Source organism: Chionomys nivalis, chromosome 9, assembly GCF_950005125.1.
Source record: "Chionomys nivalis chromosome 9, mChiNiv1.1, whole genome shotgun sequence".
NCBI lineage: Eukaryota > Metazoa > Chordata > Mammalia > Rodentia > Cricetidae > Chionomys > Chionomys nivalis.
The window spans coordinates 5,168,437-5,182,312 of record NC_080094.1 but is presented as its reverse complement, the minus strand read 5'-3'; the positions used below and the strand labels follow the sequence as shown (position 1 = coordinate 5,182,312).

The 13,876-nt window shown below is 45.0% G+C and overlaps 1 protein-coding gene across 4 annotated transcripts in view; it reads left to right on the top strand.

Moving 5' to 3' along the window:
* Positions 1–13,876, top strand: part of Rab22a (RAB22A, member RAS oncogene family) — a 49,414-nt gene that overhangs the window by 19,042 nt on the left and 16,496 nt on the right. For 2 of the 4 annotated variants that reach the window (XM_057780697.1, XM_057780698.1), the window contains exon 3: positions 10,267–10,348. The exons of 1 other annotated variant lie outside the window; for it this stretch is intronic. In XM_057780697.1, coding sequence (XP_057636680.1) covers positions 10,267–10,348 — 82 coding nt within the window. Of the gene's footprint in view, positions 1–304; positions 367–10,266; positions 10,349–13,876 lie in introns of all 4 variants that reach the window. One more of the 4 variants, XM_057780700.1, reaches the window with a different exon arrangement.

The following is a 13,876-nucleotide window of genomic DNA, read 5'->3' as shown; positions in this document are numbered from 1 at the left end:
AGTCAGAGGACAGCTTCATAGAATGGTTCTTTCTTTCCATCTTTGCCACCTTTACCTGCATCTGGATATTGAACTCAGATTGCAAGCTCATGTTGAAATCACCTCTACTCACTGAGCCATCTTGCTGACCCCAGACCTGAGAATTTTTGATACTTATGATCCAAAGACACACTGCTTCAAAGTTAACACTGTTTGGGAAGGCTCTCCCTGTGCCTGCTACTTTAAATAGTTTGAGCTGCAGCTTCTTCACTGGGCAAGCTGAAGAAAACATACCATTTATGTTTTGTTTTTTTTTTTCCTGCAGTGCTTGACTTTTCAGAAGACTGTTCCTTCTGCCCTGTGATACCTCTTGGCTTCTTTCACCTTGTAAGCCTAATTCTGTTCTGGGTACTTCAGATGTATGTTGTTTTGATGTTTAGGAGTACTTTTATGTTTTTTGTTTTTGTTTTGACAGTGAGTTCTACCATGTAGCACACACTGATCTGAAATTGTTTATGTAGCCCGGGCTGACTTTTAACTCACATTTCTCCTGCCTGCCCTGGCCTTGAGTGTTATAGTCACAGACATATGCCACTATGCTTCTGGACTTGTGTTTAAATGGCAGTGCCTTAGCAAGAGAAAGATTGTGATACATAAGGATATTAAGGAGATATTAAATATGTTCATGGCCAGGTCATGTTGCCAGCTACATTGCATTGTGTTACTTAATCAAGACATTAACGTGAGTAGGAGGATGTTGATTTAAGACAAGTTTGAGATTTGTTAAAATTAATTGTAGGTTTGTCCTTCAAGCCCCATGTTTTATTTGGGCCTATTAGTTCCCGAAGTATAGTGGCTAACCCTGTGTGAGTTTTGCCAGCATTGATGAGCTCCACCACCCTGGAGCTGTTTCCCTCCATCCTGTGGAGGGTTGGTAAGAGTGCCGGTTGTTCTTCCTTGCAAATCTCTGAGCGGTGCTTTGCTGAATGCACATTCCAGTTTCAGGCTCTGTATTGCCTTCAGAGTTTGCCTTTATGCTTTTATCCGATGCCTTGTAAGTAGTGATTTAGCTCCCGTGGACTCCATCCTCACGGCCTGTAGTGCTCCCCTCCTCACTTTGGAGGAGTGTCTGTCCCAGATGTGTACTCCAGCTTGTGTACTCTGGCTTAAGCAGTGCCCTATTTGCTGCTTCAAGTACTTTGTAATACACTGTTCAATTGAACCCTGGTACCTGTGTTTCTGTTGAACAGCCCACCTCTACCTATGATGTCTGTGTATGTAATGTGTGTCTTTAGTCTCCAGCTGCTTCAGAGGCCTGCTGTTTATCATGATATGCAAAGTGCATAATATCCCTTGGGTTCACCAAGATTCTTGGACTTGAAATTTGACTTTTACTGCAAATTTATACATCTGGATCCACAGGGAAGTGAACTGGCTTGAGCTTCTGAAACCTCAAAGCCCACCCCCTAGTGACACACTTCCTCCAACAAAGCCACACCTACTCCAACAAGACTACACCTCCCAATAGTGCCACTCCCTGTGGACCAAGCATTGGAACACATTAGTCTATGGGGGCTATTCCTATTCAGACCACCACACTTTTGTGTCACACATATAGAACACAGCATATATGTGGAGGTCAGAGGACAGTTTACAGTTCCTGTGTGGGTCCTGGGGATGGAACCAAGGTTTTAGACTCTGTGTTAAGTACCTGTGCCCACTCAGCCATCTCACTAGTCCTTATCTGTTTCCCTTTTGAAACAGGGTTTGAGTTTATTAAGGAAAGGCTTTCATGTAGATATAAGTACAGAGCATTAAGAATGAATGTTAGACGTGTAAAAGAAGAACAGTAGTGCACACTCCAGAGCAGCTACCAGCTCTCTACAGAGCCACAGTTCCATGTCTTAGCAGCTGTTTATATGGACTTCACAGCTTTTGAAGTCACATTCACTTACATTGTTCAAAGACTTAAAAAATTGGGTAGAAATGTTACTCATTCTTGTTGTTGACTGTAAGACTTTAAAGTGGTTTATGAAGTGTATGGTACAGTTTCACAGGCCTTGAGATAAAATCATGGGTCAAAGGAAGCCTTGGTTAAAAACTTAGGTAACAAGCCAAAACATATTTGACTGTAGACATGGCTCATAATCTTGCTGAAAAGACCTTCTCAGCAACAGAGATGAGAGACTCCCTATTCCCCTTATTTCCCCTTAACTTTTCCCTATCTTTCTCCTCAGCCTCAATTTTTCCTTTTGAGACTTAGATTATCTCTTTGAAGGTTTGTTGTCCTTAGTTTTTGAGACAGAGTCTCACTCTGCAGCCCAGGTTGACTTGCAACTCAACTATGTAGCCCAGGCTGACCTCAGACTTTCCAGTGATCCTCCTGCCTCAGCTTCCCAGTAACAAGAATTGCAGTTGTGAGCCACCACACCCAGCTTCCAATCCCTTAATCTTAAGGGTTGATGTTGGCTGAAGATGCATTTTTTTGAAGCTTCTTCCTGTTGGAGACTCTCTTCTCTAGGTGTGGAAATTCAACCTGTCTGATCTAATGGGCATGAAGAATGTTCAAGCTTGGAGACTGGAGGGTCATCATTTGATTGGCATCTAAAAGATAGGATATCATTAGTCAGGATATCAGAGTACACACATAAGCATTGCTAGGCCTGATTGTAAGAGTAGCACCAGAAACACATACTATGTGCTTCTGCGTGTGGGATCCAGAGATTAACACAGAAAGGCTCCTTCAATTTCTTCCTGCCTTATCTGTGAAACAAAATCTCCCTTGGAACGTGAAGCTCACCAATTTGGTTAGATTGGCTAGCCAGTGTGCCCTAGGGATTCATCTGACTCCCTCTTCTTAGTGCTGGGATTGTAGACACACCCTACCACATACAGCTTTTACATGAGTGCTGTGCATTCAAATTCAGTTTCTCATGCTTGTTTAGTAAGCACTCTACCAACTGAACCTTCTATCTATTGCCAGCAGGACTGTTTTATACCATGAAATGCTTACAATTGGGATTCAGTTGCTAGATCTCTCTTCTAGTCTTTCCATCTTCCTGAGTAAATATATGCTACATATGTGGGGGTGTCTGTGGAGGCCAGGAAAAGGTGTCTGATACCCTGAAGGTAAAAATACATATGGCTGTGAGCCATTTGTTAGGGGTGTTGGGAGCTGAATTGGGGAGCTCTGGAAGAGCAAGAAATGGCCTTAATAGCTGAGCATTTCTCCAGCGACCCCACACACACACACTAGTTTTCTTATCAGCCTAACTCCAACTGTCTAGGAATGATGTTACCCACAGTGGGATGGGCCCTCCTACATCAATCATCAGTCAAGGCAGTCTTTCACAGCCTTATCATTTTAGATTACTCTGGGCCATGTCAGGTTTATAATCAAGGCTAACCAGAGCAATACCTCAATAAATTACAGTTTTGTAAACCCTCATTGTGTTAGTCATCATTCTGTCACTAGAACAAAATAGCTGAGGTAATTATTTAAAAAAAAAAAAAAGAATGCTTGTTTTGACTTTAGGTTTTGGAGGCTGCACTGGCTGGTCAGTTGACCCTGTTGTGTTTCTGCTCAGTGCTGTGCTGAGGCAGAACAGCAGGGTGGGTGAGTGTAGTGAGTAGGCTCCATGTCCTCATGCTGAGAAGCAAAGCAAGAGGAGACTAGAATTCTCAGTCTCTTTGGAGAGCATACCCCCAAGACTAAGGCCCACCTTAGGCCCCACCTGTCGGAGGTCCATTGCACATCTCAGTAAGGTCACCTGGGTACCAACGCCTTAAATACCTGAACTGTGGGGAAACACATAAGAAGTCATTTCTCGTTTTCAAATGAGATAGTTGAAGTAAAGAAAGGTGAGTTGACTAATCTTGTGGCACATACTATCAAACCTGATCAGCCACGCTGGAAGACTCCCTCGAAGGTCTGCTTCTCATCCAGTGCATATTGTCTGTCTTCTTCAGTCTTGCCTGATGGCTCCACTTCTAGGACTCTGTCCTACAGATAGCACCTGTAAATTTCAAACTACAGTTAACTCCCGTGACACTGTTCACTGAGTACAGTGATGCAACTTGAATACACATATTCATAATCTATTGGGTGAGGTGGGTGCAGTGTAGAAGGGAAAAAAGATCAGCCTGAAGTATTACTATCAGTGTTTCAAAAATAAGGAGGGTTTGGTAGAGACTATAAACCTGCAGTACTTCTGAGGAAGCTGATCAAGTTGAGTTTCCAGGAGAGGATGCAGCTGGCCTGAGAAGCAGTAGGAGGAGTTTGTACATAGGAGGTACTGAAGCATATCAATATTCTATCAGAAACCTGAGGACCACAATTACAATTTGGAAATTGCTGAAATATTTCATCGCATATTTGCCTAAGCACATGAAAACCTGCCTCAGACTTACTGAAACTGCTCCTGTCCTCATCCCAGTCAAAACCCTGTGACTTTTGGATATCAGTCTCCAACTACCCCTTCTTCCTATTAAGCTTGCCCTTCTTTGTCCAGGATCATTGCATTAGCCTTCCTTCCCTTGTTCTCCTTCTGTCCTATTCACTCTGTCCTGTATGTATTCTTTAAAAAATAAACTATGTGCATATGTTTGTGCTTACCTGAGTTTATATGTATCATGTGTGCAAACCTAGTGGAGTTCAGGAGATCCCCTGGAACTAGACTTAGAGATGGTTTGGGAACTACCATGGAGGTGCTAGTAGCTGAACCCTGGTCCTCTGGAAGAGCAGCCAGTACTTCTACCTTCTGAGCCATCTCCCCAGCCCTAGCAACTATATCTCAAGCTCACTTGTGTCTCCGCCCTGCGAGATCCGTTACCCACACCATGGTCCACTAAGGACATTAGCTAGCATTGCTCTTTTGTCATTGTGACCAATCCTAGCTCTCATTTTCTAAAGCAGTGCATGCAGCTGAGTTCAGATCATACACAGATAAACAATAAGTGAAGCTCATCTACAAAACCTGCAAGTACTTGATTTTACCAACACCATGCTTAGGCATAGCTTGGTTTCAGAAGAGGGAGTAGTTTGTTAGTATATGCCTTCAGCAGTAGTACAGAGTGCGGCCATGGCAGAAAGATACCTCTGTAGAGGGGCACTAGCTCACAGAATGCCCTCATCCCCAGTGCCTTCCTGCCCAGATCCTTCTCTGTGGCCTCCTAACACGGTACCCACCCCACCCTGTCTAGCCCAGCTCAGGCAGGGCTGCTGCAGTGTTCTTAGTGCTCTGCTTTGGCCCAAGTTTGCTCTCTATGAACTTGCTCTTTCCACTGTCTACACTGTCCCTCCTGACTTCCAGGAACAACTTCCCTTACTCTTCAGAAAGTCTGCATGTGTTCGTCTCCCCCAGCTGCTGTGACCAATCACTGCAGAACCTTGAAGAACACAGATGTTTTCACCTGTAGTCCAGGAGATCAGAGGTCCCAAATCAGCTTTCCCTAACTCTAAGCTCAGGGTGTCGGCCATGCTGCTTCCTTCTAGGTTCTGAGGGGAGAGCCTGTTGTCTTGCCTATTACAGTTTCTAGTGACTACGATGGCTTGTGGCCTCCTCTGCCATCTTCAAGGCCTATCACTGTACTCTCTCCTTCCATCTTCACATCACCTTCTCTGGCCCTGGCCCCTCATGGTTGCTCTTGTAGAGAGCCTTGGTGTGAATATCTCCAGAATAGCTGTCTTGTACATTTCTGTCCCTGGGACCAGCCCTCCCAGTTGGGTTTCTCAGAGGCAGTGATGTGGTTACCCCTTTTGCCTACCAGTCAGTGTTTGTACAAGACTTTGGAAGCCCAAGTGTTGGAAAAGATAGCTGGGATCCTACTGGCTGCCCTTGGATCCCAGCAGTCCCATTCATGGCTCTGGCCTGAGCAGTAATGATGAAGGCTCACAATCCAAAAGCTCACAGTCCAGCTAAATAGGTTCACACATGAACAAATAGGAAGAGGATATGACAGCAGTCAACACTTAGCTGAAGCAGCTAGTTTTGTTGTTATTGTTGATTTTTTTGTTTATGATGTGAAAGGGTTAGAAGTTATTCTTTAAGTTATAGGATAGGAGAAGCAAAACTTTTTAGATATTTTTCTGTTTAAATAAATGTTTTCTTAAATTTTCAATATTTATTTTGAATATATGACCAAGGTAGAGAATATAAAGAGCTTGTATGGATTTAACATGACCCTAGAGAACAACCTTTTGTGTGCCTGCTGATGTGAATGGGTGGCAGCGATAGTGTGGCCAGCTAGTCTTTTTGCATGGCTAGGCTCGGATGATGAGGATAGGGAAATGGTGAGAGGTCTATCGTGGAGGATGTATGTACATTCACGGAACTTGTGGATACTCCCTTCCCATCTTACTCTCCCAAATTATAAGCATGCACTACCATGCCCAGGCAACAACATCTAGGCTTTAAAAACTTTACTCTAGACAGATGCTCTCTCTGTTCAGCAAATTCTCAGAGCCCCAAACGGCCTTTGCACTGCCCTACACCTTCCCAAGACCTTTGGTGTCTCTGTTAGAGGACCTATAAGGGTCATCTGTGTTTGTCTCTTCACATCCATTTTGGTTTGTGTCTGGCAGTGTGTCATCAGCACATTTAACCTTGAGATCCAAGTTATGGCCTTTTGTTCATTTAAAGATGTACTGAGTTGCCGGGCGGTGGTGGCGCACGCCTTTAATCCCAGCACTTGGGAGGCAGAGGCAGGCGGATCTCTGTGAGTTCGAGACCAGCCTGGTCTACAAGAGCTAGTTCCAGGACAGGCTCCAAAACCACAGAGAAACCCTGTCTCGAAAAATCAAAAAAAAAAAAAAAAAAAGATGTACTGAATTGTTCATCTTTAGAATGCACAGTGGGGGGTGACTGCACCTCAGGAGCCCAGAAAGGTCTCAAGGGAGGCAGTCTGCGGTGATGTCATTGCACAGCAGTATTTCAGGAGAGCTAAACAAGTTGCTGAAGTTAAAGAAGAAACGATTTGAAAACACCTTGTAGCGAGTATTTTCATTGGGAACTCGTACTCTGATCAAAGATCGTGACTGCTTGATCTGCGCGAGAGTCATATTTTTAGAATGTCATGAAAAATGGAGAAGCATATGAAAGGCATTCTAGCTTTAGGAAATAATGCTAGTAGGGATTTTAGATTAAAGAGGTAATAAGATCTGCCTAGACAGACTGAAGAGAGACAGTTTAGTAGTGAAAAATAAGGTTCTCAGACAAGTAAATGGCAGGCTGGGAAATAGAAACGTATCCTTTGAATGGCAAGGAGCCAGTGCCTGTTTTTCAGATGCAAGACACTGAAGCTATCATACCCTCTGGATCATTTAACTTGAACGTTAGAGGAGTGATCCTAGAGTTGAAGTAATGATGGCAGATAATTGGAGTAAAGCCACCCCAAGATTAGGGGTCCAATCTATGAATTTATTTCAGGGGCCAAGGTTTGGATGTAGATTAAATATAAAATGAAGAGCGAGACAACTCTACTACAAAATTGGATGCAAGTTAATAAAAGATAGGTATAATCACATGGTGTTAAAGGGGGGTTTGGTGTCTGTGACTGACAACTTAGAAGTTGGGACCAATGTGGGGTTAGACACTTGTGTTCTGTGATAATGTGTCTCTGTTGTTAGTTCAATTTTGAAAAGTGCTGTCCTCAGTAGACAGCACTATAGCTTTGGCAGGAAATTATGGTTGAGTCTGGTAGACAACCTCTGTCCTGGTGCTAGCCAGAACCTAGCAGGGACACTGAGAGAAGCAGCAGGCAGTGTTACTCCCAAGTCTGACTCTGATCTGTAGTACTGCTACTACAGGAGGAAACCAAACCTGTGTATCAGGGATGAAGTGATTTGAGGTAAATCAGTATTTCACTCTCTTACAGTGAACAGGTATGCAATGCTTGGTGCTATAAAGTAGAGAGACCATGATGGAGCTCAAAGGAGGAGAGGTGAGGGAGTAACACACTGGGACTAGGAGGTTGGAAGAGGCTCCTGGTTCAACCCATGAGAGAGCAACAGACAAACCCCATACAGTACTATGACTTCTTCCTAATGAACTGCAAAGGCCACTGTAGTGGGGGAGCAGAATGAGTGTCTACAGCAATCCCAGGTTTTGCTTGACTCCTGCAGCTAGTACAGGAGTTGAGGCTGGTAACTGAGCACAAGGCAGGTAGGACCCTCAACAAGGCACTCCTGCCCCGCTGCACCACTTCCTTCTGCTGCATTCTGGTCAAGCTAGAGCAGAGCCTTATCTGCCTCTACGTATGAGTGACACTTGTTCTTTATGCTGTAGTGTGTGTGTGTGTGTTTGTGTGTGTGTGTCTAATGGACTGCCAAGTAGTCTGTGGGCAACCACAGTAATTGTTGACTAAGTTCCAGGACAGCAAAGAAAAGCTGCAGACAGTGTCCTGCTACAGAGGAAGAGCTGTGGGTAGCCTGGGAGGATGTACAGTGAGAGCTGTGTGGGTGCTGGGGCTTCTTTTTAGACACTGCATACCTCAGTGCTGTGTTTGTGTTCTCTTACTCATGGAAGCCTGTTTTCATTAAAGGAAACTGGTTGGAGGCAGACTGGACTTGGCGTGAGTTCTGAGCTTAAGGAAACAACTTTTGATCCCTGCATCTTCCTTCCTTGGCTTTCTGTCCACTAGGAGTACAGCCTGGCCTCTCTGTCCTCCAGTCACCATCTGTCTGCTCCACTTGCTGCCATGCTCATGTAACACCACAGTGCAGTTGATGAGAACTGAGTGGCAATCTTTGAGGACATGTTGGAAAGTTTCGACTGAACATTTCCTGAGCTGCCTCTAACCAATAACACCTGCATAGACATGTTTTCTCTCTTCGTCTTCTCCAGTACTGTGGCTTCTGACTGCCAGATCTTTCCGAAGTGAGGAATCCTATTGCACACCCTGATTTAGTCAAAGTGACTCTTCAAAAGCTCCTTACACTTGAACTTTATAGAGAACCTTTACCACAAAGCTTTTCCCTGGGGCTCCATGGAGCAGATGGCACCCACAGTAGCCAGGTCTTGCTTCTCACTTTCCATCCCTAACAGCCATTTGGGAGGCTGCCTGCTGGGCCATGAATTTACATAAGTGTTTCTAAGAATTCTGATTCTTGAGGAGCAGTATTCTTCCAGAAGTCCTCTTAATGCACTCTCTTGAAGATCACCTCTGATTAAGGCTCTCTCGCGTGTCTGAGAATGTCTACCCATTGAGTTCATTGTCTAGATTGCAGTGCTTGGGGTGTAGTTTAAGAGTACAACTCGGGCTTGGCATGCTGACTCATACCTAAATCTCAACTCTCAGAAACTAAGGCAGGATTGTGATTTCAAGACTAGCCTAGGCTACAAAGGGAAACACACCTTTTAAAAATACACAACTTGGTTGTTTACCCCAAAGGGCCATTTCTGAGTCCTTTGAAGCAAAGTGGGAAGACAAGAACCTCCACAGAGGACAGAAAGCAGCACTGGAGCCAAGCCTGCACCCCAGAACTTGAGAGAGGCAGGTTTGTGCTGTGGCCTTGGGGCTCCTCAGAAACATACAGGCACCTGGTAGTTTCACAGTCCTTCAAAATGCCTAGGGTCCCCAAATAGCAGAAACGGAGTGTAACCGTTGGTTGGGAAATGTCCCATGGCAGACGCTGAGCATCAGGTGAGAAGCTTGTGTTCCAAAAGCAGTGATCATCCAGTATAGAGGTCACCTTGATTCAGCTGTCCCAGAAGCCATCCTTGTCCTCTTTTGTTTTGGCATCATAATTCTATGAACTCCAGTGTTACCCTGGTTCTTACTTGTCTATTTATGTGGCACGTGGTTTGAGAACTGGAAGAGAAACCCAAAATGGTCTGAGGTGCTATTGACTAGTGCACAGGTCCCTGAGCATGGTGGTCTTTAGACTGCTTTCTCATGGGGCCAGTGAAATGGTTCAGCAGGTAAAAGTGCTTGCCTTGTAAGTGCATGGGTACACAATGATAAAATAAGCCTATTTTAAAGAAAGCTTTCCTGTGACACCCACCTGTGTGAGTGACAGCACCGTGAGTTTTACAAGGGAAACTTACTGGTTCTCAGTTCTTTGATGTGGAACTCAGGCTTCCTCTTCTGTCAGGCAGATGTGCCTAATGCTTTATTTTGACAGAAGCTGCAGCCAGCGTCTGACCATCCCTGAATACTCCAGAGAGACATGGTGAGGATGTAGTGGGGAACTGGGAGTCTGAGTGCAAATCTAAGTGATGATTCCAATTGGGGCTGGACACGGGTTTTAAATGACTGTGTTCTGATCATTTAGGTCTCTCTTTATAGGGCATCTTTTATGACCAAGACTGTCCAGTACCAAAATGAGCTACATAAATTCCTAATCTGGGATACAGCTGGACAAGAACGAGTAAGTCACTCTTTAATTTACTATGTTTTTCTGAGGCCCAAACCAAATTACAGCTCCAACTAAACTGTCAGCGTCCCTGTCGTCCACCATTCCTCACTTCTGTGCACCAGAGACGCATTTGCTTCCATCTGCGTGGGCCAGCCTTTTTCTTTTCAATTAGAGCCACAAAGTCCACTGATGGAGAAAGTGATAATGGGCACTGAGGGCGTTTTTATACTTTTTAGTGTCTTAAAGTAAATGCTGACTAACAGGCCTGATAAAATTCCTTGAGCAGAGTATGTGATTTGGGGCTCTGTCCTCTAGTAAAGATGTAAAAGAATTAGTGGTAGAAAGGGAAAATTAAGCACAGCTCATTTATAGTCTCCTTTTAAAAGCTAAAGAGGGAACTTTACAGCATATAAACTTTAGGTTTAAGTGGACAGATTAGCTAATGCAGTGTCTTGCAACAGGCTCTTAAGTGCCTGACAGGGAGCCTGTCTGTAGCACAAGGTGGGAACTGGGGAGTTATGGGAATAGACAAGGAATAGGGAGCAGAAACAGAAGCACACCCTCAGCCTGATACCATTCTGGCACTAAATCCAGTTTCCCTGGTGAGGTCCTGCAGCAGTCATCACATTATTCAGCTACAATTTAATTTTGTTTTCAAATGATTCTATGCAAACAGAGTGCCTGACAGATGCGCAATTCTGTCCTCGCCTCCTCAAAGTGCAGCAGAGGGAATCGGGAAAAATAGTTTGTCATCACACTCTATCTAGAACGACAGGTAGAGCCTGACAGATGGAAGAGCACCAAGCTAGGGTGCACATCTGAGCAGAGGTCATGTGCCTCAGCCTTGCTGCTTGCTACCTTTAGTTTTGAATGCCGTGTGTCACTTATGAGAGCTGCCACCCTTTTGTTGGTGGCCTGTGTGCATCTAGAATTGGGAGTTAGGACAGTGGTTCCCTTTGTAACCATCACTCTTCCATCCTGCAGAAGTACTCTTCCCCAAGTCCTACGGATGGATCTACACACTGCCCTGGGACTGTGCTGTTAGCCAAACACATGGGCTTTCCCTAGTAGTGATAGATGTGCCCTTCTCCTGGATCCCAGGTTTCTGTTACCCTTCAGATATATTTGATGCTCACATGCTGCGATTATCACAGGCTCCATTATCATGTGACTTGTTTGTACCATGAAAATAGAATGAATGCTTAGGCATGAGCCTCCCTCAAATGGTCACAGGAGCCTGAGGACTGTGTCTGCTTTGCCTGCCTCTTACTTGCCCACTTCCAATTGGTTCTTCAGCAGAGAGTGCTGCTCTGTTGTACAATCTGTCTTTCCTTGACTGAAGTACCATCTTGCAGCCCAGAGTTGGGCAGGTGATGCTCAAAGTCCAGGCCAGGGACAGGGCCCTTGACCAGGAGACCCTGAAACAGGAAGAGAATCGAGAGGAAGACAGGGTGTGGCCAGTTGTCATTGTGCAGAAAGACATGCCCAGGGATCCAGATTTTAGGGTTCATTCAAGGATTTGCCCATTCATTTAGAGCTAGATCTTCTAGGCTCTGTATGGGAGCTATAGCTAGACGCCACTCCACCTCTTCCTGCCAATCTGCTCTGGGGCTGTAAACGTGCATTCTTCTCCAGTGTACCACACAGCTCTACATTCTCTTGTCTGTCTTCCCGTATTTGGCCCAATAACTATCTAGGCTTTGGAACCTACCCTCTACTACCTGAGAGGAGCTGTCCTAACCACCCTGTTGCCATAAAGTTGTGCTTTTTACACTCAGATCTAGAGGTCGTCTTGTGTTCTTCCTGACAGCTCTGGTGGCCATTCAGTTCTTTGGCTCTCCACTCGCCTGGCTTCAGCTGCCTTCACTGTCTCTCAAGTGTTCTGCAGCCCTTGTTTTTCTCCTCCCAGTTCTGACTTATGTCACTACTCAGAGAACCCAGACACTGTAGGGAACATTGATCAGACTCTGCTGTCTTCTTGCTGACCCTCACCTCTATCTGTGCCCATGTGTTCTGCTCCACTCTTCTCCCTACATGCTGGCCTCCATGCAGGTCCTTATATGCATACCTGCCATCAGGCCTTCACATATACTGACTCTTCTCACTGGCATACCCCTCTATCACTCATAGGCTCCTTACCAGCTTTTGGCCTCAGGCTAAATGTCATTCCTCAGGGCTTCCCTACCTCCCTGTACCTGAGCAGGGCCTGGTTCATTCTCTATCCTTGTCAGTATTTATTTTCAAGACGCTCATTTACAAGTAGTAATGTCTGCTTATCTGTCTACCTTTATTGACAACTTCTACCAACCAAGATGTAAATGTTAAGAGTTAGGCCTGCAGTATCTTGCTTACTGCTGTAGTCCCAGTGTTGGCACAGTACCCAAAGGCAAACTAATGCCCAGGGGTTAGCTGGGTGACAGTAAATGAACTGTGTCTTGCAGTCTTTGCTTGCCCTTGGCCATGGGATTGTTACCGATTTTCTTACTTTTCTATCTTCCATTTAGACTGTGGCCTCTTTCAGTGTCAGGGACTGCCTTTGCATGTGCTCCAGCCCTTGGCACATGGCATTGATGTTTGTACTTAGTTGACTGGTTGGTAGCCCCCCTTCTGACAGATAAGGACAGAGCCTCTCTGCCCACTGTGGGTAGTACATGACTCCAGTGATAAGTGTCCATGGTAGTGTGTTTATTGCTTAGCGCTCTGTAGGGTAGAGTTTTGTGGTAGGGACCCAAAACCATCGCAAAATGGAAAGGCTTTTTGATGAACTGAACAAACGTCCTCTCCCTTTGACCCTCACATCTCTTGCCATGTGTAGTTCTGAAAGATGGGTTTTCTGACAAGTTTCCAATGATCGCAAAGTGATTTCACTAAGTTGATGGAAGCAAGTAAGAATTGAATGGTATGTGAGTCCCTGACTGCGGGAGCTTGTTACAGTCAAAGGAAAAAAGTGCTGAGAAGACAATGGTTTGTATATCAAAGGGTTAAAAAGCGCCCAGGAAAGCAGACTGGAGCTCTCAGATGTTTTTTCAAAGCGACTGTCTCTGTGAGGCCCACGAGAGTCCACTGTGAAATGAAAGGTCCCATGTTGTGCTCTCTTCCATTTCTAGCAGAAGCATCTCCCCAGGCTGTCTCCTCACTGACTCAGACTCCTCTAAAAATCAGCTTCTGCTGTAAAGATAAACCTGGGTTTCTCAAATGCCAGATTAAATGAACTTGTTTTCATGATTAAATATATTTTCTTAAGACTGAGCACTTGTGAGTCCTTTCTCCACTGTTTGCAATTTGAGTGAGCTCATCTTGTCACCATTTGTTCCATTTACCCTTCACTAAGACTCCTGGGGTGTGTCAAGACAGCCCCACAGCACGTAAACAGATGGCTACCATGAATGCACATCATAAGTGCAGCGCAGCATCCCCAGTGCCTCCTAACTGTATGACAGTCTAGAAGGCTTCTCAGCCACACCTCTAACAACCATTTTACAACCCTGTGTTTTCCTGTACTTGTTCTGCCTTACTGTTCCACAAAGGTCAGAACAGCAT